The 22,457-nt window shown below is 50.5% G+C and overlaps 7 protein-coding genes across 7 annotated transcripts; 4 read left to right on the forward strand and 3 right to left on the reverse strand.

Annotated features, from left to right (window-relative positions):
• Positions 1 to 63: 63 nt before the first annotated feature.
• On the reverse strand, positions 64 to 2,596 carry M438DRAFT_358413 (uncharacterized protein; the record flags this gene model as incomplete). The annotated part of the gene is made up of 4 exons (XM_029907256.1): positions 64 to 1,462; positions 1,518 to 1,753; positions 1,814 to 2,040; positions 2,110 to 2,596. 4 exons carry the CDS (start codon positions 2,594 to 2,596, stop codon positions 64 to 66), a joined length of 2,349 nt encoding a protein of 782 aa, XP_029756983.1.
• Positions 2,597 to 3,655: 1,059 nt separating this feature from the next.
• On the reverse strand, positions 3,656 to 5,280 carry M438DRAFT_348469 (uncharacterized protein). Its single transcript, XM_029906152.1, has 2 exons — positions 4,580 to 5,280; positions 3,656 to 4,237 (listed from the first exon to the last, which is right to left on the reverse strand). The coding sequence occupies exons 1-2, from the start codon at positions 5,141 to 5,143 to the stop codon at positions 3,692 to 3,694; spliced, it is 1,110 nt and encodes a 369-aa protein (XP_029756984.1). The 5' UTR covers positions 5,144 to 5,280; the 3' UTR covers positions 3,656 to 3,691.
• Positions 5,281 to 5,925: 645 nt separating this feature from the next.
• Positions 5,926 to 7,239, forward strand: M438DRAFT_325363 (uncharacterized protein; the record flags this gene model as incomplete). The annotated part of the gene is made up of 2 exons (XM_029903089.1): positions 5,926 to 6,493; positions 6,545 to 7,239. The coding sequence occupies exons 1-2, from the start codon at positions 6,002 to 6,004 to the stop codon at positions 7,235 to 7,237; spliced, it is 1,185 nt and encodes a 394-aa protein (XP_029756985.1). The 5' UTR covers positions 5,926 to 6,001.
• Positions 7,240 to 7,491: 252 nt separating this feature from the next.
• M438DRAFT_325367 (uncharacterized protein) lies at positions 7,492 to 9,338 on the forward strand. The gene is made up of 3 exons (XM_029903090.1): positions 7,492 to 7,827; positions 7,877 to 8,602; positions 8,651 to 9,338. The coding sequence occupies exons 1-3, from the start codon at positions 7,525 to 7,527 to the stop codon at positions 9,182 to 9,184; spliced, it is 1,563 nt and encodes a 520-aa protein (XP_029756986.1). The 5' UTR covers positions 7,492 to 7,524; the 3' UTR covers positions 9,185 to 9,338.
• A 450-nt stretch (positions 9,339 to 9,788) lies between these two features.
• On the forward strand, positions 9,789 to 11,271 carry M438DRAFT_280718 (pH-response regulator protein palC; the record flags this gene model as incomplete). Its single annotated transcript, XM_029901183.1, has 2 exons — positions 9,789 to 10,949; positions 11,005 to 11,271. The coding sequence occupies 2 exons, from the start codon at positions 9,789 to 9,791 to the stop codon at positions 11,269 to 11,271; spliced, it is 1,428 nt and encodes a 475-aa protein (XP_029756987.1).
• A 2,802-nt stretch (positions 11,272 to 14,073) lies between these two features.
• M438DRAFT_338481 (uncharacterized protein) lies at positions 14,074 to 16,290 on the forward strand (the record flags this gene model as incomplete). The annotated part of the gene is made up of 1 exon (XM_029904126.1): positions 14,074 to 16,290. The coding sequence occupies one exon, from the start codon at positions 14,074 to 14,076 to the stop codon at positions 16,288 to 16,290; it is 2,217 nt and encodes a 738-aa protein (XP_029756988.1).
• Positions 16,291 to 17,037: 747 nt separating this feature from the next.
• On the reverse strand, positions 17,038 to 22,415 carry M438DRAFT_368266 (kinesin family protein). The gene is made up of 2 exons (XM_029908029.1): positions 22,263 to 22,415; positions 17,038 to 22,200 (listed from the first exon to the last, which is right to left on the reverse strand). Exons 1-2 carry the CDS (start codon positions 22,324 to 22,326, stop codon positions 17,333 to 17,335), a joined length of 4,932 nt encoding a protein of 1,643 aa, XP_029756989.1. The 5' UTR covers positions 22,327 to 22,415; the 3' UTR covers positions 17,038 to 17,332.
• Between the last annotated feature and the right edge of the window lie 42 nt (positions 22,416 to 22,457).

A 22,457-nucleotide genomic window follows, 5' to 3' on the forward strand; every position in this document is an offset into this window, starting at 1 on the left:
AGTAGAAAAGATAAAGGCAGAAATGTTGAAAATGTATCAACTAATGATGGTGTAAAAGACATCTCACTGCTGGAGCTCTGGGAAGAACACTGCATAAGGGTTCTCCTTGGAGCTACCAGAATTGTTGATGTTGGTGGAAGCGAACAATGGTTGCTCATCAAACTGGGCGCCGAGACCGTAGTCGTTGTTTGAGGGGAAGAGGGCATCGTTGTTGCTGCTGGGAAGGTATTGCGACATGTCAAAGTCGTCATTGTCCATCTCCATATCCAAGGTAGCGTCACCAATGAATCCTTGAGTTGTCATGGGTTGCGGGGCAGAGAGGGTAGGATCAGCTCCATTGACAAGGAACTGAGGTGGAGAGAACAACAGACTTTGATCGCTGATGTAGTCGCTTGGACCTGCTTGGTAACCTGGGTCAAGCTTGAAGCCATCGTTGGCAACGAATGGAGGGCTGTCTTCGGGTGTGGGAGGGTTGAACGCATCATCGAAGGATGTCTCACCTTGCAACAAAGTCGAGTTGGGTACAGTGTTAGTAGCCGACGAGTCGTGGGATTGACGACGATCATCCACAAGGGATGGAGTGTAGAGGGGATTGTTGACAGCAGGAGTGAATGCAGATGTCCAATCGAAGTTGAAGTGATCAGCAAATTCCGGCTGGAAGTCCATGGCCATGTTGAAGGGACTTTCAAATGGAGTCATGATACCTTGGCCCATCGAAGGGACCGAGAAGTCCTGAGGAGAGGTCAAGACAGTAGACAGGTCAGTCACAGGGTACTGCTCGGTTTGCATGTAGGGTGTGGTGGATGTGGATGCAGAGGCAGACGAGGTGGAAGGAGTGGATGCGTTTGCAGCAATGCCGCCAATGAGCTTAATGGGCTGTTGGACGGGCTCCTTTTGACCAGGCTTTGCCTTGGTCTTTCCATTCTTGACGGTCGTCTTTGAACGGACATAGTCCCAGCCATGGGCCTTCTCCATGTGTGACTTGCAATTACTCAGTCGCTTTGACTGGTAAGGGCAGTTGTTTACCGTGGACCAGTAGCAAGCATACATGATGGGGGATTCTGCATGCTTGTCGTTGACGTGGCGTTCACACTCTTTCTCGGTGGGCCAGCCTTCGTCGTGGTACTTGCAGTCAGTGTGGGGACACTTCCAGGGACGCTCATGACTCTTCATGTGCTTCGTACGGTCGCAAGGACGGCGGAAGATCTTGTCACATCCGTCAAAGCCACAGTCGTACGTCTTGACGGGCTCGCCCTTTCTACGACGTGCCATGGACCTCTCGACGTCATCATTCAAAGAGTCTTCCATGATGGGACGCTTTGATGAGAGGACGGAGTGGTCGGTGGGAGAAGAGGAAAGAACGGCACCATCGAGCAGAGAAATATCCTTTCCGGCCCTGTGACGAACGAGTTGGGCGGGAGTGTTGTGAGTCACACCTCCCCGCAGTCTTAGAACTTCGTCGCTGAGTAATCTGTTAGCCTGTGAACTCTAAATTTGGAACATCAGGAAGAACTTACGATGTCACGTCCATTTCGTCGAGATCTTCGCCACGTTCTTTCTTTGCACGAGTTGATGCCACGATTTGAGCGTATCTGCGGATTTGACCGACCAAGTCGATGAAATAGTTGTTAGTGTAGGGGCGATCTGATGGCGAGCAGTGGTCTGATTCGTGAACGATATCGACAGTGGCGTGGAGACAGTCGATATAGGTTTCGCAAAAGTTGAGATAAGAAGAAGGAGAACGCGAGTAGTCCTGAGAAATGGCACGAAAATAAGCAACCGAGCGGGCAGAAAGACCGCAACGAATACTTACGGGAGCCAAGAAGATCAATGTCTTCTCAAGATCACGAAGAGTGGTGATTTCGCGAGAGCCGATGCGTCGAGGAACACCTCTGACAAGGGGATGGAAGTCTTTGAGAGACTGTTGTCTGAGGATGGGCTTGACGATGTATTTATGAATCTGCTCACACGCGAACTCGCTTAGGTGTTCGTCAGCGTATGAGCTAGAGGTCGAAGAAGGTGATCTCTTCAGTGTGGAGTCTGACAATAGAACAATAGTTAGCGCTGCCTAACGATAACGACAACAGGGAGGGACGGAGTGAATCATACCTTTGGACGCAGTCGACGTCTTCTTGGTGTCGAATTCGTCAGAATCGGCAATGCTAGAACCCAGACCACTGTCATATGCATTGTTGGGACTATCACGACGTTCTTCGGCGATGCCTTGTAAACCTGTCTTGTCGAGGATGCAGCGAGGATGAGGCAAGGCTTCAGGTTCGGAGAGCAACTTTCCAAGAGCGGCAGCGGAGGAATTGTCGGCAATGACCTGATCGACTTTGGCGAGGAGGTCTGCAGCTCTTCTCTCGCCAGCACCTATGAGCAGATCTTCCAGGGCTTTTGGGCTTGTGACGGAACGAGTAGTCATGGACCGAGCAGTAACGTCAAGAGGGTTGAAGAGTTCAGACTTGTTGGACGATGGCGAGTGGAATGTGGTTCCCTTTTGGATGGATAGTCCAACAAAGGAGTCAATCAGAGCATCGGTGGTTGAGGGATTGCCCGGACGGCGGCGGGGGTGGGAGGAGGTTTTGGATGGCATCTTGGAGCGGGCTGTCGATACAGCTAGGTGATCCGAGAGGGTGTGTTGGTCGAATCAAACAGCGCCAGGAGGGGATTGATTGGTCGCAGCACGAGGCCAGTGCGGGTGAGTCACTCCAGCACAGCTACAGCAGCTCTGAATGGTCAAAGCCAGGTCGGGCGCGGATCAGGAACAACGGCAATGCGACGTCTAGTCGAGGTAGAGGAGCTTGACCGGTGATGGCGGCGGTGTCGGGATGCGGCCAAATGGGCGATGGTCGAGAATGGAGGAGAACGGATGCGAGAAGTCGGGCGCGGAGGACGGACAGATGAATAGTTGCGAGGCCAAGCAAGGATTACGATGTTCGAGCGAAGGCCACGTTGACAAGGTCGAGAAAAAAGTACGGAGAGCGAGTCGTTTGTTCGTCTTTCCCTGAGGTCTGTCGTATGTTGCCGTTCTTCAGGCAGCAGCGATTCGTACTCCGCCTCACCTTCCTTCCCTCGTTCCTTCCTCATGTAATCACGACGCCACGTGCACCCTTCTAGAACCGCGGTTTTCTACTCGTTCGAGTCGCTTATAGTGAATACCTTTCTTCCCAGTGATCGCTTACCATTTATTTATTCTCTACCCAGCCATTCTATCCCATCTGGTCGTGTGCTCAACTTCGCCATCAGCTCACCATCAGGGTCCAAGGTCCGCGGTCTCTCGAGAACCGTTGGCTCTAACGTCGGCCATCGGCACGAATCAACCCCCGCCGGGCTGTGTCTAAACTTCAAGGTTCATCCTTTAAGAAAATGGTCTTTCCATTTGTGTCCTCCTGCTTCCTTCGCGGGCAACATCACAAAAGCAGGTTTCATGAGTCGCCCGTGGTCTCCCGGATCCATGGGAGAATTGGTTAGCAAGAACCACTCTTTTGGTGCCATTTGCGAATCGGCAGTGTCAGTTTAGTTGCCGCGACCCGTGTTGATTGACCGGTCATAGGGCTGAAATCACATGATGTCGTGGTCTAGATTTGTGCAGGAAGTATAACTTGTTCTAAACGATATGTGCAGATGCGATGTCAGTTTAATTAATCAATGCGTGCGGATGTTACGATACTTGATATTAAAGCCATGGTTAAGTGGCAGATTCTAATGCTTTGACATCTGCTTTGTATAGTACAGGCAACACCGCAACTTCCCAGCCCATGAATTTCTTCAGGCTGTCTGGAAGCTTGAAATTCTCCCGCTGCAGAACCTGATACAACAGCTTCTCTAGCATGGGCGATAGTGTTAGCGTCTCGATCAGCAAGTTTGCCGCTCGCAGTGTCTCGACATCTTGATCGCCTTGTCTTGTCCGGAACAAGACTTTCATGGCTTGCTTGGGCTCAGGATATTCCAGCGATGCGTAGGCTAGGTTTGTAGAGAATACCCAGATTTCGTACGGCAATGTTGAGAAGACAAATTTTCGTACGCCCTGGGTCTCTATTGCTTGGTTGAGATAGCAAGAAAACCAGTGAGCCGGGTCGTAAGAACGTGTGGTCCTAGACCCGCCCTGCGACAAAGCAAGGTATGGTTTTTGAAGACGAATACCCTCGGTTTGGGGGTCTCTGTGACCAAGAGCTGTGTCGCAGGTTATACAATAGACTTCGTGAACATTGTCGCCATTCTCAGACGAGCGAAACTAAGGGACAAATTAGTCCTGGGAGGGTAAGAGATCTTGTAGGACAACTATGAGCAGATGACTGGAATGTGCCATCCTGATTGATTCACCATGACCGATGGCTCTAGGTCATAGAAAGTAGATAAAAGGGGGCATTGCGACATGAGTAGGACGAGTGACCCGTCGGACTGAGCTGAGGGTCTGCTCGCCCGACTACCAATCGGGGTTGTTGTTGGGTCTTTGTATCGAAGTGATTTCTCATTGAGATGACACAATGGTCACAGAACACTCCTTCTTGAGACCCGCTTGGAAAGGGTGGGAAAGTGGAATTTGGCATACGAGAGCAAGAAAGATGAAACTTACCTCGACCGTGCAGTCATCATCCGAGAGTAAGAAACTCATTACATCAACAAGACCGACGCCAGCCTGAGCGACTAGCTTGTTGCCAGCAGCATAGCCTTTCTTTGCTGGCGCGTCGTCATGATTGTGCTCTGGTTCTTCAGGCTTATGACAATGCCACAAGTCCATCATCTCGGCCCAAGCTTCTGATGGAAGATCTTTCCAGACACTGATCTTGTTGCTTGACAACAGCGCATCACAACGTTTACAATGTAAATTTGTTGCTGCATTGAGTGATGAGGCAGACCAAAGAGCAGAAGGTTCATCATCATCGAATATGGGTGCCGCTGATATGCGATTGACACATTGCAACTCTCCTGTGTTGGGAAGTTGCAGGTGTTGAGTCCCTTGACCGGTCACTTTGGCCGGTAAAGTAATGCGATGTGTCTCATCCGCATGCTCAAGAATCACTTTCTTGCGGTCATTCGATAGCCAGAGCGCTGTCGTGCCGTCTCGCGGCGTTTGAAGAACAGTAGTGACGGCCAGAGTTTTGATGTTGGGCAAATATTCCGCGTAGAGGTTGGCCATGTCGTTCCGAAAGCCAGGATGCCGATGATCGAGAGATTAGAATCAGTCAGCTATGTCTCGTTGATAAAAGGTACAGAAGTCGAATCTGGGCGCTTTCATGGTTGTAGCAAAGTCATGTCGCTTTGATGAATCTGCCAGAGCCGATGAGTTGCTTGTGGACAAAACGCAGTGACCTTTCACAAATTTGGTGCATCTTCAACGCCAAGCAAACCAAACCTCGTCCAAGTCTTGAAAATCTTCATCAGCAAACTTCTTCTCCTTCACATCAATCATCGCGTCAACCACCGCGAGTCCCCAGACACGACCTTGCTGTGGGACTCACATATCATGAAGGTAAGCTACACTCACTTATCCTGACCTGCACACCTCTTACCCCCCTCGAATGATGAAGTATTTTCGGATGTAAAAACATTTATTGTCTTGTCCGAGAGCGCAAAACCGTGTGGACATTTTCCGTTGCCTTCCTTCTGACACTCACAACCCATGTTTGCACTTGCATACAAAGATCTCCCAGTCTTGATCAATGCTAACAAGGATAAACAGGCTTTCAACAAACTTCTGTCGAGTGTGGTTCTAGTTTTGAGAGATGCATCAAAGGGTAGTCGGACTGCCTGAATATTTACATAGCTTGATGTTACAGTACACTTCTTTTCGATTATCACCCTGTTTCCATCTCCGTATCTCCGTCATATCATGATCGTGCTAAAAGTGAAATACCAAAATGGCGCGACTGTCTCAATTGAGGCTGTCAAATCTCCCGGGAGATTTCCCCACGAACAGATCAACCGATGGCTTCATGTTCGTCAACTTGAGGTGTATCCTCTCCCTCTTTCGCAACACACACACCAGACAAAGACAATGGCATCTACAAGCAGCAGCGCCGGTCGCAAAGTGACATCGAGCAAAGATCTGGGCCATGTGCTCGTTACTGGAGGATGCGGTGGTCTGGGCACACAAATCATCAACCTCCTGCTCGAACGCAAGGCATGCTCCAAGCTGTCGGCCATGGACTTGAGACCGGCCAGCGAGCCCATCAATGGCTGCGAATACCACTTCGGAGATCTCACCAACGAGGGCGCAATGCGCGAGCTGTTCATCAAGATCAAGCCTACCATTGTCATCCACACTGCCAGCCCCAAGTTCAACATGGCCGACGAGATCTTGTACAAGGTCAATGTCGACGGAACCAAGACTCTCCTTCGCGTGTCTTCCGAGACTGGTGTCAAGGCCTTTGTCTACACTAGCAGCGCCAGTGTCATCAGCGACAACTCGACAGACCTGATCAACGCCGACGAGACTTACCCCCTCGTCACTGGCAAGGCCCAGCCCGAGTACTACACAAACACAAAGGTAGCTACCCTGGCTCTATCCGTACCATTCAATCGCTGACCACAGATGCAGGCCCTCGCCGAGCAAGCCGTCCTCGAGTACAACCGCCCTGCTTCCAACCCCCGCTTCCTCACATGCGCCCTCCGCCCCTCTGGCATCTTCGGTGTTGGTGACCAAACTCTCCTTCCTCCTATGCTTGCGCCATACTACAAGGGTCAGACCAAGTTCCAGCTTGGTGAGAACATCAACCTGTTTGATTTCACCGAGTCTACCAACGTCGCTCATGCCCACCACCTGGCTGCAGCTGCTCTCCTGACCACTGCTGAGCGTGAAGAGCAAGGTCAAATCTCTCCTTTGGACCACGAGAAGGTGGATGGCGAAGCTTTCTTCATTACAAACGACTCTCCCATGTACTTCTGGGACTTCACCCGCACTGCATGGAGAAACTTGGGCGATACCACAGCACCCAACCAGATCTGGACCATCAACAAGGACTTTGGACTCTTCATTGCAACTCTGTTCGAGTGGATCTTCTGGATTTTCCAGTTGGGTGTCCCCAACCTGACCAGACAAAAGGTCAAGTTCAGCTGTATGACCAGATACTACAGCATTGAGAAGGCCAAGAGAAGACTGGGTTACAGACCTGTTGTCGGCGTTACCGAGGGTCTTAAGAGAGGCGTGGCAGACTGTGTACGAAGAGGAGTGATACCCGGTAGCCCCGAGGAGGCGCAGCGCTTGGGTTCGGAGTCGAAGAAGGCCCAGTAGATATATATAGTGTGACGCATGATGCATGATGCAATATATAAGATGTTCTCAGATTTCCAAAAGCGGAAGGATGTTGTGTTTAGGGATGATTTGCGGCGTCATTTGTTTGTTTTTGCGGGATGCGGGAGTCGTCGCTTCCCCTCTTGTTTCAACTTTTGCGACCTTTAGGCAGTGAAATCGCTTCTGACTCGCTTACTCGATTGGTCGAGCCCTTTCTTTCTCTTCTATCAATTGGACTTGTTTGTTGTCCGACTCTTCAGCTTCAATTTCGCATCACATCGCCTACCATGGCCGACACATACCTTTCCTTCTTGCGCTCGCCGTCCGAGTCTGCCCTCGCACACGATGCCGCCCTTCACTACATCACCACTACCACCTCGATCCACGAGCCCTCGGCCATCATCAAGCACTTCCAAACACAGGACAAGGTCGTCAAGAAGAAGTCGGAGATTGTCCTGAGCTCCTTTGGCACCTCCGATGGCGCTGTCGTTGAGACCGACACTACCTTTGAGTTTGTCCGTGGAGGAGGTGCTATCCTGCCGCAGATGGACGACAACATGCTGGCCGATTCGGTCGCTTCTCTTCCCATGGTTGGTCAAGCCTTGTCATCGCCAGTCGTCTCCAACTAACACATGCTAGGTCCACGTCGTCCAATACAACGGCGAAGGCAAGATCAGCCAGATCAGAATCTACTGGGATCAGTCAACCATGCTCAGACAGGTCGACGCCATTGGCAAGAGCGGTCGCAACTGGCCCATTCGTGATGGCACCAACCAAGTCAAGTCTATCAAGCAGAGCATCAACAACGCCGGCTCCACTTCCACCTCGCTCCCATCCCGCGCTGCTCCTATGAATGATATCAACGGATCGACCAAGTCGCAAGCCGGTGGTCGTCAAAACGGTGACTTCCACGCTCGCCTGTTCGCAACTGGTGAAGGTCAGGAGCCTCGCGCTCAATCCAACGCCGACCCTGCATACGCTGTTCGTACCTCGGCCAAGCCCGCTCCTCGTCAGATGGATGAAATCTTCGCAAACGGTAGTTCTAACGAGGTTTACAAGCCCGAAGGAAAGCCCAAGGCCGGCTCTGGCAAGAATTTCCACGACAACCGCCTTTTCGACGAGACCACCCAGCCCCAGCAGGTCCTGTCTCCCGACAGCAAGAAGATCAATCCCGAGAAATTCAATCATTTCGAGTTCCCCAACGGCAAGGATGGCGCCTCAGCTTCCGACATGTACAGACGTGGTTCGACTAAGGGATCTACCCACACTAGCAATTGGGACTTCCAAGACTTCACCACGCCTGAGAAGCACAAGCCTAGACCCAACCCTGAGCAGGAGCGTCACATTGGCCCTGGTGTAGACGAGGTATGTGTGACTGAACCGTCTTCCTGGAACCATTCTAATAGCACACAGGACCAGATCTCTCCTGAGAAGCGCCCTATCGTTCACGCTCCTCGCCCTGATGCCAATGCCCACTTCGAGATCGCAGACGACAGCCCTGCTGGACCCAAGGCACCCTTCAGCAACCACACCAACGTCGACAAGTCCAGACGCGGTGACGAGTACCAGCCTCACTTCAACATCGGCCAGTCGGATGGCCCCAAGAAGATCTACAAGACTGCAGGAAACGGTATGGGAGGTCGTGCTGGAGCCCCTACTCTATGGGACGAGCCTGAGCCACCTACCCCTGAGAAGGCCATCTACAAGACATACGGCAACGGCATGGGCGGACGCAGAGACGGAGGTCTATCATGGGACATCGGTGATGAGGGTGACAGTTCTAGACAGCCTGCCATCTACAAGACACGAGGTGACGGCATGGGTGGTCGCCGCGACAAGAACGCCACCACCGAGAACGACACCATTTCCGGCGCAAAGGGATACGCTTCCTCAGCACGCGCTCAGAACTACCACTCTTCGCAAAGAGATGACGAGTACGAGTTTTAGGTGACCGTCTCGGATGAATCGGATCGCATGGGCGTAGTGGAGTCACGATATCATGGAACTTCTCACTTTTCCCTTTTCAAAGGGCATGTTTTGTTTAGAGTAGCATTGAATTTTTGACATTGAACGACAGAATGGATACGAAGTTTTCGACTTGACTCACTTGTGCCATTTGTTCCACACGTCTTTCTCAGTGCGATGTTGAACACTGAAGCTGGTGATGGTCACGGAATCTCAGGATGCGAACAGCTCTGAACTCGAAATTCGGCTCGTGGCCCACCACAGGCCTCCAACTTCGTGGCATCTGGCTGAAACTCAATCCGATAGCTTCACGAGTCTATCGTGTTCATTTTTGGAAGATGAAGTTGACCAGTCGTCGAGGAATAGTGATTCTGAAGTCGGATATTTTGGCAAAGAGCATCACCCTGATTGAGCGGAGGAATTCCGCGATACGGCGATGAATACGAGATGACGCGCTTTCCAAGAGAGCTTGACCCCATGAAAGATTGGCAGTCGCGACCGACGCGATTGACCAACGTGATGAAGTAACTGCCAGACTTAGAAACACATTCTCTGTCCTGGAAGGCCGAATAATAGACACGACAAAATGCCATACCCATTCACACTACCGACGACGTCTTCGACACCTCTGGATGCCTTCATCAGCAGTCCTAGTCATCCCTCTCTGCCCCTCACAGCTACAACACAACGATCCGTCCTTCGCGACGCTCTCAAGAAGCACAAACGTCTACCACCCGCACAACAAGCTGCCCATCTGGGAGTTGTACAGGAAGCACTGAACGCCTACCTACCATACGCCTTAGGCATTGCATCCGCCTTGAACTCCGGGAGAATTGGAGACGAACCCGTCAACGTCACAAATACAAAACAATTACAGACACAATGGCGTCTCACCCTTTCTGCCACCCTTCCAGGTCGAGAACCGCCACGAGCACCACTAGCAGGTGTATACAACGATGTCGCCTTCGTTTTGCAATCGCTAGCATACATCCAAGTCCAACAAGCACGTGTCCATCTACAAGTGCTGTACTCCTCCTCAATACCATCACCAGACCGACGCACCGCAGCCATCAGCTCAGCAATGAAATACCTCCTCGAAGCAAACGCAATACACAATTACATTCTGAACCTACATACCCAAGACCCAGCCTCTGCACCCCTTGACACTGTAAATTCAACACAAGTTGCTCTCGCAGCTCTCGCTCTTGCAGAGGCCACTTTGATCACGGTATTGAAAGATGATCCGTATACTACTGCCGTCATCCAAGCTAGAAACAAGGAAGATAAGGAATGGATGATCTCAGCACCATCAATACCGAAAGTCCGCGCACATTTGTTTGCACGATTGTGTTTGTGCGCTTCTGATCACGCGCAAAGAGCTGCTGCATCTCTGGCTCCTGGGATCGGTGCTCTTGATCCTGCCCTTCTGAATTACGTGGACGATCTCCGACGCACCTCTCGCGCAAAAGCTGCGAGATTCCTGGCCATCGATGCAGAGATAGCTGGCAAAACAGGAGAAGCCATCGCATACCTTCGAGGTGCAAGAAAGGAATTGGGACTAGCGCCACTGGAACAAGACGCCAGCAAACGAAAAGGCTGGAAAGGTATCAAGCAGACTTTTGCCGAGAAGAGGGAAGACAGGAAAGTGGAAAAGGGCAGTGATGACTGGGGTCTGGACGCAGGCAAACTTGAGGAGGCGAGGGTCTTGGAGTGGTTGGAGGTTAAGTGGGTGAAGATGAACGACACGGTAAGCTCATGCTTCCTAAACCTGGGTTTGAAGAAATGCTCCTGACACCTTACAGATCAACGTTCAAGCTGTTCCGCCCAGCGAACCGCTCATGGCCACGATGCCTTCTGGACGTGAGTATCACACGCAGAAACCGTATATGCCACCTCAACTGGATGTTTCTCTGCTTGCTCGCCTGCGTGCACCGGTGGATCCACAGCAAAGAGCGTTCGGCGGCGATGAAGACGATAGTGGAGATGAAGGTGCTGCCAGGGAACCGGTAGTCGTACCTGGAGCATTCCCCGGCGCTGCCACTGCAGGAGGTGGAAACGCTTATTATTGAGTACACACCATCGGAAGTGCTGGAAGACAGAAACCAGACGAGGGACTGTGGTCGCCGCTGTAGAAACGAAAGCAAGAGGTCCAAATGCGCCTTTCGATTCGTGCTCAAAAGCACTTTGAAGTCAACTTGTGCGTATCATCTCGTTTGTTGTCTTATCTTTGCTTCTTCTTTGCCCGTCATCTTTGTTCTTTTGCTCTGTGAGCGTGGATCAACACTTCATACGTCACGTGTGTGAGAATGGGGGTGGTCGCGACTGCCAATATCCCACTGGCTCCTAGCCTGCGTCGTTGCGCACTTTATCATCCTGCCGACCTTCGTGATTTTTCACACATTCATCGACAATCATCGACAATCATCGACTCGAATTAAAGACAGCTCTCAATCGGAGGCAGTGTTGGGGGCCATTTCGTGGCTTAGTGCATGCAGCCTGTCAGCGCTAACCTTACACCAACGAATGAGGATGCGGGCACATCCTCGAGAGGCTTGATAACTCTAGCCACTGGGCAGTGAGGGGCTGCTTACTCACTCTGGTGGTGTAGTCAGCACAACCACAGTCTACCTCAACTCTTTTCAGGTGGGATACTTGAGCAAAACGTTCATCGGGACATCACCAGGCCATCTCTCTCGCATAATTCATCATGGCATCCAGCGCAGCTCTGGACCCCAAGAACCTCAAGGCTTGGGACAATGCTAGAACATCGATAGTCGAGTGAGCGAGATGGAACATGAATCATGACTTGGAACGACATTAATTGTATGCAGTATTGTCATTGTCACAGCGAGCGGCAAACCGCGGGAGAGCGGACAGAGTTATAAGGATATCGATCTTGATATTGGGGCCAAATCTCACTGGCCTATTCGGCAACTCTTGACACACATACCAAAAGCCTGGATCGCAACCTACCCCTGTGATTTGCTTCGCCTTGAGTTTTCGCTCGGCACAAATCTTGTGATGTGCGGAAGACATCTTCTTGACGCTTTGCAGCGTAGAAGAGGCAGACAATCCAAGCTTGTGAGTTGATTCTTCTATCATTCCAGATGAATGACCACTCATTATGCAAAGGGCCGCGGAAGACCTTTCCTACTCGTCGGCGATGTTTTGGGTAGTCTTGTAATCCAACAGGTATGTGTGCACGAACGTACAAGTTGATCACGACTCAAACGATATTGTAGGTGATCATCCAGGCCACTAGCGATACAGAAAAGGAAGCAAGCCAACTCATTGCCGGTATATCCCTATTAGGCGCTCCACCTAGAGACAGTACTCACTCCGGCATACAACTGTGGTGTCAAAGCTTGTTTCAAAGAAACCCCAAGGTTCTGAATTACCTGCTTCCACAGGCCTCAACAATCCTTGGCCTAATGAGACAGTTCTGGAACTCATGCGGGAAGCTGTGTGTACTATACTTCTTCTGGAAAGGACCTACGTTGGTCCACAATCTAGAAGGACCCTCAACTAGTATCGATGATGGATTTCCAATTGGGAGATCCGACGCATCCTACACAACCATTCGAAGATACAGGCTTGGACCATCCGAGGACATATCAATCGAAGGCCGCCAATCTAAAAACGGAGTGGAAAGTCTGCAAGAGGACGTCATGGGAGGGATTATGATGCGAGAATTCGAATTATCAGATGAGGATCAAGACACACTAAAACCAAGGCCTGAAATACATTACCTCCAGCAGCAAGACCCGCGCGCCTACAATCTTCCCAAGCGACCCAGATACGGACCACCACTAGTTGTACGTCACGATTTACCCCCACTGGGACATCCGCCTCCAACACATGGAGTGCGCCCTAGTACGAAAACAGCATATCCTTCTGGCGGCGGTTCTCGTGTTAGGCATCTTCCACAACACCAGGAGTCTACCTTTGACGAAGTGGTCCAAGCAATGCACTCAGCCATGGAACTCCCTCCCCAGCCTCCTCCGTCTCAAGTCTCTGAAATTCCGTTTTTACCTGAAATGGGGGGAGCGTCGTCACACAGGAAGGCGACGGCGAGACCCGCACCTGCGCCTGCGATTCATCAACATGATGCCTTCTCCGCGGCTCACCATCCGGATGAGGATGAGCATGTCTCTGCTCGAAATTTGCCTTCAAAATCGCACAATGTACAAGGAGGGCAAGAATATTTCCAAGAGATCTCTCTCAAGACACATCCGGGTCGAATGTCTACGTCCGACGATCAACCCGCCTTGCTAGGTGACACCCGAGGTCCAGGTGCTGAAGAGATCAGGCCGAGAGCTTCCACGGATCGAGAAGAGAAGTCACCTTATGAAGAAGGGGCAGATTTCATGTCATTTGTAACAAAGCTTCAGGAGCTGATACGAGTAGTATACGTGACGAAGCGCCTTGAGAAAAACGAGCTGTTTGGTCAACAACCTTTTGAGTCAGATCTTTCTACAGGAGAGACCCCAGATCAGGCATTGCAGAATCTCCTAGATGCAGACGTGGAGACTAAATCAGACTTGCATTCATGCAGCAAAAATCTGGAAGCAGCTCTGGTCCATGGTCGAGGTGATTTCGTCCAGATTCTGCTTCAAAGCAATGTCGATACGAGCGCTCTTCTTCATCACTCAATTCGGCAAGGTCGGTTTAATCAGACGCGCTGCATCGCTCAAGTTGTGTCCAATACATCCTACCGAGGCATGTCGGCAGCGCAAGTAGCTTGTTTTCATTCTGTCCGAGCGATCGCAGGATTCGCAGCTGTTCTTTCGAAACGCGGATTCGCATACCGTCAAGTATGGCAAACGCTCAAAGACCGTGTGGAAATTTGTTGCCTTTTCAAAGAGAGCGACATGAGTCCTTTAGGGGATACTGGAGAATTCAATCTCATGTTCCAAGAGCTTTTCGAACCGAGATGGTCCACCAAAAGTCGTTACAGCATTCATATGTACGAGTGGGAGATTCCGGAATTGATAATGGACTGGAAGTCGGGCTCAGCTCTGTCGTCTGGCGATACCACAGCAACTGTTCGATCCAGATTCTTCGACACGATCACAATATCTGGATGCGGTGCCGTCTTTGAGGCTATGACGTGCAAGCAGTATCTCGCGAGATCTTGGGGCGACCTTGGGATCAAGGTCGCTGATATGATTCTTGAGTTCATCTCAACCACAAGGGAAGATGCATGTATCAGTCAGTCCAACGACCCTCATACCAAACCAGTGATCACACATAGTGAAATTGACGGCAAAATCGGCGAGGCTCTGGCTTATGCGTTTCAAAGCCACTTATATTTAGTCCTACAGGATGTGTCGCCCTCACAGGCAAGCAGCATACAAAACATAGCTGAGTGGCTATGTAAAACGTTTCGACAGATTCACTCTGGCCACATCACAGGGCTTCAGGCATCTCGACTGGCCGAAATAATTCATTCTGGGACTCTGAGTGGTGGCCATGAGTACGTGGCCTTTGCTCTGTCACCATTGATACCTTTGCAGGTCGATCGAGCTAGCTGCTGGATGTCATTGTTCGAGACAGGGATCGTTGCAGAAACACCGGTGCGACGAGACGTGGCTCTTGAAGGCCTCGAAATGAGCTTCGAGCTTATGACATCTCTCGCCGCGGTGGAAACATATCACTACATTCAACGCGAGGGTAACGCGACAGAATTTATACTGCTAGGATTCTTCACGGCCCTGATCCCTACCCTCCTTCACGATTCTGGGACAATTTCATGGCACTTTGAGTACTCCGATACCGATGTTCTGCGACCAATGGATCTGCAATCGACGCAAAAATCATTGGCTTCCATCAAGACACCAGCAGACCTTGCTGGCAGACGCTGTGTGGTTGGTATGTGGCCTCAAGCTAACATTATGCTTGGTGTCGAAGGTACAGGATTGGACTTCGAGGATAGTGGCCTTCCGCATCGCTCGAGTGTCTTGAAGCTCAAAGGATTTGAGGCCACAGCTGCGCTTGGCGTGTCAGGCGGTCCTGTTCAGGGTATCATGCAGGCGACGCGGACATACGAGCATCACGTGACCAGACAAAGGTTCACGCGGTCAACTGCTTATGTTCGTGCGTTGGACCATCTTTCTCAGGCTGTAGCTCTTGTGTACGACTGCAAGACCCATATTGGCTGGCTGGTCCCTCAAACCAGCCTTTTGCTACATCTTTGCCACGCTTACTACGCAAGGCTTAGCAACATTAAAGGCCAGATCGACCCTATACCCTGGGCCAAACCGTCGACTGACGGTGCTTCAGCTGCCACTGCTGCTTTTCGAGGTTCCGGCGATATAGTCGTCAGCGAAGTGGGTGACCAGACCGACGACCAGCTTCTGCTCAGACAACTACTTGTGTCTCTCAACAGTAGTCTCCAAGTCACTCAAGACACGAGACAGCTACCGAAGAAGATATTCCACTGGACCAAAGGAGTGTACTTCTCGGAATTGCAAGACCAAATTCTTGAGCCGGACGACGGCAGTGCATTGAGAGTGCTGGATCCAGCTGAATGGCCATCCATCAAGGCATGGCTAGAGATCACGAAGAAAGTGGACGGCCTTCTCGTCTGCAGAAACCTGGATCAGGCAATCGCACTCGTCGGCCCTTCTTGCAGTCCTCACAACCAGAGCCCACAAGCAAATGCCAACATCATCACCAACAATATGAACAGCAACAACACAACGACCACCACAACAACAACCACACAAACGCAGCTATCCACGCATCTTGCTACCTGTTCCTCTTGTGCAAAAGTCCCAGAAGGACGAGGTTACCTAGTCGCCCACGCCTGGTGCCTACAAAACGTGCTGAAACGACCAAGTCCAATCGCAAGCAAAAACATGGCTACATGGATTCAAAATGGCAAGCCTTTTGATGTCCATCTGCACGCCTCGAATGAATCCATCTGGGCACATCCTGAAAAGGTGCTTCAAAGTTTCGCAAAGCCTGAGCGGGGTTTCGTCTGTAACAAGACGGGAGGACACACAGTCGAGGGTGCGGTCGTTTTTGGAAAGTATGGCGAGGAGTCTCTTGCTGAGTGGTTGAGGAAGGTTGCGTTGAGTCCGTAGTTGACAGTGCACCAATCTCATGGGCGACAGTGCTATCCCGATATAGGATCAGCAACAATGATGTAGCGGAGCACCTCAGGCGTTGTTTATACAGAGAAAGCGCAGCACGCCCGCTGAAAGTCCAACACAGCGCGATCCTTGTTCAACAATTTGCTTTTATGTATCTCCCTTCCTCTTGTTGTCTTTTACAGAAGAACACACACCTCGATGTAAAAATGTTAAGGTCTATATTACACAGCAGATCATATATCCTATTTCATCTCGAGACTTACCCCTTGATTACCTGACCTTGCTGTATTTAGCATCCTTTGCGGCTTCGTATACGTGACCTAGTTCGCGACCTCTCTCTCTCCTTGCCCGACTACCCCTATCTAATGCATTTACCGCCTATACCTTAGATAGGAATCGTTGAACAAAATCATCTTTAAGTATTATAAAATGCTATTCTGTTCTTTGTTAGATTATAAACTTAGTAGTAAAAGCTAACTTTTATAGAGAGCTATAAGTAATATACTACCCCTTACATCCGATCTTAGAAATTTCCTATATAGTATAGGAGGTCGAGAGGTTCTAATAATGTCTCTATACTATAAGTTTTAATTAAGATTTTGGTTTACTTGTCATGCATTCTACGGCCACGATTTTAACTACGATCTAGTAAAGGCAGATTAGCAAATCCAATGCTTTTACCATCGACATTCACCTTGAATATAGGGTATAGGAAACACGGGACAAGAAAGTGATTAGGTCTATAATGCCATTCTAATACTTTTACCATTTCTTGTGTAAGTAGCTTTACTTAGAGATCGCGTAACTAAAGTAGGACTTAACTTGTGCAGTGCTTTATACGATATAATAACATGATAACGCCCGAACCTGCATACGCGGAGCTAAAAAGGACAAAGAGGAAAAAGGGTATCTCGCAATCAAGTCAAACAAAAAGTTCTTCTTCTTACCCTTCGCGAAAACAGAGATTGTTCTTTGGAAATTCAGAGTCGCCCCTCCCACCAGACCGATTTTGTCAAAATCATGAATGTCAAGATCATCTTGAGTATCCATCGTCCTCATCCTCGTCATCTTCAAACCCCTCAGGCCCGAAGTAACTTCTATCGATGGCGAAGATCCATTCACTCTTGTCTCTTTCTGTTCTGGCTGCGAATACCCATGCTTTTGTGCTGCCGTAGACTGCAAACACATTCTCGGGAGCAGCGACAGCAGGGACGCCATTTCTGCCCACTGCAGTGGGCGTTCCCCCTTCTCTACGTAGCAGCTTGGCGATTTGAGGTGCAGCATCAACACGAGACGAGTTGAGGTTGATGGCGCCAATTTCTTCATGCTCAGTGGCCGTAGCAGAATGTATATGCATGTATGGCTGACGGAGCTCGACGTAGCGGCGAATCCAGCGAGAAGGTGTTCGAGCAGCCGGATCTGGCGTGAGAAGATAGCCCGCTTTGAGCAAAGACGGGTTCTTCGGGATGAAGTGCACCGTGGCCAACGACATAGGCATACCAGCGCCGTTAGCAGAAGAGGCAAATGCGGCGCCCTTACGAGGCGAGTTTGTATTCTCCTCGGTGAGAATTAGCTTGCCGATCGCGGGATCCGCTTTCCAGAGTGTGAGGATCTTTCGAAGCAGAGTACTTTGTCGCTCGTCCGGCATCTCTTGACTCTGTTCAGTAGCCGCTGTGTCAAGATATAAGCTGTTTGCGCTGAGCACGCCTCTGGCCGCATCAATTTCTGCCATCTTGCGCTTGCTCGAGCGGCTGTCAATGAAATCATGTATGAGCGACACGCCTCGAGGCGACCAGCCTTGAAGTAGTTCTTCGCCCTTGATGTATGTATTCGACGTGCTAAGACGCCACAGATCTCCGGCCCGCTTCGAAGGTATCGGCTTTACTGTGACTGAGAACGTGCCGCTGGTTGAGCGAACAATACGTGACGAACTGAATAATGAAGAGAATAGCGACGTCTGGCGCATGAACGAACGTCCCCTCATCTGCACTGCCAGATCGGTCGTGAATTCTATAGGCTCGGCCAGCTTGGGTGATGCCATAGTCCATGCGAATGATAACTTGACGCAATACCCTTCTGCTGTCGGCCTATCAAGCAGCAGTGATTCATGAGAGCTGGAGTCCCAGTGCATCACGATATGAATACTGGTCGTACCATCGGGGTTGCTGCGAACGATGGGAGGTGAGACTGGAGCCAGCGTCACATCGTGTTGCTGCGAGCTCAGGTCTGGCACCTTGCCAGAAGGGTCTACGAGATGAACGTTTCCGATTCTCAGAGATGTAACATCCTGAAGTGGCAGAATGTTTCCTGAAGTGTGAGTCAAGTCAAGGCAGATGCGACGCTGCAGACCTTGATGAAGTTGGTACGTGCCAGTGTCCATGATATTCTTCTGCACGACCTCGACTGGCTTGTAGGAACCATCTTCTCCGATTTCTAGAACCTGGATTCGAGCGAAAACATCATGGCCCTCTTCATTGTAATACTCATGTTCTGCTATGCGAGAGTTATTGCGCTTCAGCTGTGGCCTGGCTGCTGAGTCGCGCATGTCATCCCAACTGAGTAGCTTGTCCAGATGTGTGCCGGTGACTCGAGCGAACACTGAAACCCTCAAGCATGAATCGCGTGGACTTACAATCGGCAGACTCATGCTGTGGACGCTGTCAAATCGAACTGGTCCCTCATCGAAGTCCGAGACCATCTGCGTTGTTGATGCGCCGTCTTCCTCAGAGATGCCAGGGAAGAAGAGTTGTGCATGTACTTCAGTGCCCTCTTGTTCTGAGAAACCCACAAAGTCATGCATCACCACGTTGAATTTCAGTGTTGACGAGGGTGCTTCGGCCGACGACGGCTCCAAAGAGAGTCGAACGATGCCAACCATTGTATTCGTATAAGGTGAGTAGACGTCCAACGTGAAGTCTTGAACTCGACATTCAAAGACGGCAGCGAGAGATATGTCGGCGTCTCCAATTCGTGTGTATTGGGGCAAACATGATTCGGAAAACGGGTTGTCCAGACGGAAATGCTTAATGTACTCTGGACGATCCATGTATTGAAACACTTGTCGCATCAACCGCACACGGGCCCGTAGTTTGTGCAGCGACCATAGATGCACGACATTGTGCTTGAAGTCAATAACCCTGACTGCCGTACAAGGCTTGCGAGATGTGTGTAGAGCCATGTCGTCATCGGCACTAATGTCGCTCAGTACAAGATCGTACGATGATCCGTAAGTATGCCCAGCATCGGCGACTGTAAACTGAAAGACAACGTTTTTGTCCATCTGCTGGCTCATCACTTGCGCTTCCTTCAAAGTCGCTGCATTTTGTAGGAGGGCTGCGGCCATGGCCACGTAACGCTGCTGACGCCAGTGCTGAATGCAAGACTTGACGAGATATAGCTGCTTCTCTGTGAGTCCAGTCTTTCGGTCAACAGGCTGATGAACTGCAGTACTCCGTAGTTCGTTCAGTTGGCGGTCGTACTCGACCTTCTGGGCTTGAAGTCGCTTTTCCATATCTTCCTTCACAGACTTCAGGTTTTCTTCCATCTTGACCTTCTCGGCGCGAATCGTTTCGACCTCGACGTTCATATCCTGGGCAGACTGAATTTGTGTTCGATATTCCTCTTTTTGTCGTTCAAGCTCGATTTGTAGACCCTCCTTGGCTGCGCGTAAGGTCTCATCTTCCTCATCATTCCGGGGCGTCGATGGCATCGTGAGAGCAGTGTCCAGCGAGAAGTTTTCTAGAGTGCCGTTTGACAGATACTTCTCGCGAACAGGAAAAGAGCTTACAGAGTCCGAGTCATCTTCGTTCAGATCGAACAAACGGCTCTCTGGTCTGCCTCTTCTAACGGCTCGGACTTTTTGTAGATCATCAAACAGGTTATCCAGCTCATCATCTGTAAGGGCGGCGATCTTTTGATCCGAACCAAGCATTGATGAGACAGCCTCTCTTCTCGCAAGATCATAATCATTTTCGCGCCCGCTGAGACTTCGCATGGGCATTGGAGAGTTGCCCCTCGAGTCCGGATCATAGTCAGGATTAAGCTTACTGACATTACTCCAAGAACGCTCGTGACTATGACTGACTGACGGTGAGGGTGACGAGGGATCACCAATCTCATCTGCTGTGATCGAATGCTTCAAACGACTTCCTTCCTCGGCTCGCTCTGCTCTCGCTTCTTGAGGATGGTTGAAACGGAAAATGTGAAAGTCGCCGAGGATGACTCGATAACCACTGCGTAACCTCTTGGGCTGATCAATACGTTGTCCATTGACCATCACAGCCGCATTTTCTCTGGGGACCACAGTAACAACATCGTCTTCGTTCTCGAACGTGCAGTGTTCGTGCAAGATCTTGGATCCATTTAGTCTGATCTCTGCGGTCTTGGCCGTGTCGACGTTGCCGACTGTCGTTGTGCCAGGTTTGAGGTTGTAAACCAGACATTCGGCGAGCAATGGGTCGTCGCTCAGATTGACCAGATGAGGCATCTTCTTGGGGGTAGATAGACCAACGAAACCTTTCTCGATGCTGATACCAAGCTCTTCTAGAGCCGCTTCCCGCTCTTTGTGTATTAGCTCTGTCTTCTGCAATTTCTGCTCCCAAGTCTGGTTCAAATCCTGATAAAGCTTTTCTGACTGGTCCAACTGTTCGACAATCTCAGCTTTTGAGACTTGTTTCACACTACCATCGGCTTGTGTGATTGAAACCATCTGCTTTTCCAAAGGCGTGTCTGGAGGATATTGCTCGGCTGCTATAGCTCCATTTTCGCCTCCTACGCCTCCTGTCGTCAATTTTGATCGTAACTGAGCAAGCTCTTCTTTCAGCTCTCTGATCATGCGCGCGTTTGCATCTTCGTTCACGACAGCATGGTTCTTGATGCGCTTTGCAGAGTCGGCGTAACGAAGGGTGGAGAGAGTCTCCTCAAAATTGATGTCGGCGGGTGAGATTGCAGCAATCATAGCTGTCATACTGTTACCACCCAAGGAGTCTTTCAAGAGCCAGGTAAGAACCGAGTCACGGTATGGGACCATGGAAGCATTCTTCTTCTTCGCACCAGGCTTCGCACTAGAAAGATCGGCCAAAGCAGCAATGACACGACCGAGTGTAGAGAGGGACCTGTTGATCTCAGCACCCTCCTTGAGACGTGCGCCTGTTGCGCCCGTAGACTGAGCTCTTTCCGAACCGGCCAAATCGACCAGCGAGATCTTGGCAGCCTTCTCCGTGTCCATACCAGTATCTGCGTCGTGTCGTTTTTGACTCAAGGTGAGAGTGAAGACAGCATGTGATCTACTACTGGTCTCGTTCATGTTTGTAGCAGCGACAGTACGGGCCTTGTTGCCCTCGTCCATGAGATGTTCAATCTCGGCGAAGGAGCGGACGACCAGTTTTGCAAGATCCTCGACATATGGACCGGTCGAGGGATGTTCGCGAACTTTGAGATTGCCTTTTGTCGAGGGGTTCAATAGATCTCGGACTCGCTCGTTGTAGATCTCGAGGTAGGACACCTCGACGGTACAGTTCAAGTTGTTGTCTCTTTGAGCTTCCTCGATGCGTTCGAACATGGCCCTGCAAATCTTGGGAATGACACCCTCCTCTGGGCCGTAACCCATCATCGAGTACGACTTTCCAGAACCGGTCTGACCGTATGCGAAGATACAGTTGTTGTAACCTCCAAAGGCATTGTCCAGCAACGGCTTTCCGAGATCATCGAACAGATTATCTTGACCAGCATAGCTGGCATCTTTCTTGTTGAAGGACCAGTAACTCTTGTCGAATGCGAACGTCTTTGAACCTTCGATGGCGGCCTTTGCGTTCTTGTTACGAGCATCGGCGTTTGTGGGTGGAGAGAGCACTGTCTGCTCGCCTTTCATCTGCACAATACATTGTGCCTTGCGATCGAGTTCTGCATGGATCCATAATCAGCGCCGTCGCGTCTTTGTTCGAGTAAATGTATAGGGGACGTACCTCTGCTGTTGAAGGGCCGTACTCTCACCACCACCTTGATGTTGCCTCCTCCGCCCAGCGCCATTTTGGCGAGTTCTACTGCTCAAAAGTTCGACAGCGAATTAGTTCCAGGATAAAGAATGAATGCGCCAGGTGGTGGAAGGCGGCATGGCGGGATTGTTGATGCTTGTGATTTGATTACCGACGCAACAGACA

This window comes from Aureobasidium pullulans, assembly GCF_000721785.1.
Source record: "Aureobasidium pullulans EXF-150 unplaced genomic scaffold scaffold_22, whole genome shotgun sequence".
Classification (NCBI taxonomy): Eukaryota; Fungi; Ascomycota; class Dothideomycetes; order Dothideales; family Saccotheciaceae; genus Aureobasidium; species Aureobasidium pullulans.

Coding starts and splice junctions, on each gene's coding strand:
- M438DRAFT_348469 (XM_029906152.1), bottom strand. CDS start 5,143: ATGGCCAACCTCTACGCGGAATATTTGCCCAACATCAAAACTCTGGCC. Junction 4,238..4,579: donor ATGATGACTGCACGGTCGAG/GTAAGTTTCATC, acceptor TTTGTCCCTTAG/TTTCGCTCGTCTGAGAATGG.
- M438DRAFT_325367 (XM_029903090.1), top strand. CDS start 7,525: ATGGCCGACACATACCTTTCCTTCTTGCGCTCGCCGTCCGAGTCTGCC. Junction 7,828..7,876: donor CGGTCGCTTCTCTTCCCATG/GTTGGTCAAGCC, acceptor AACACATGCTAG/GTCCACGTCGTCCAATACAA. Junction 8,603..8,650: donor TTGGCCCTGGTGTAGACGAG/GTATGTGTGACT, acceptor AATAGCACACAG/GACCAGATCTCTCCTGAGAA.
- M438DRAFT_368266 (XM_029908029.1), bottom strand. CDS start 22,326: ATGGCGCTGGGCGGAGGAGGCAACATCAAGGTGGTGGTGAGAGTACGG. Junction 22,201..22,262: donor ACGGCCCTTCAACAGCAGAG/GTACGTCCCCTA, acceptor GGATCCATGCAG/AACTCGATCGCAAGGCACAA.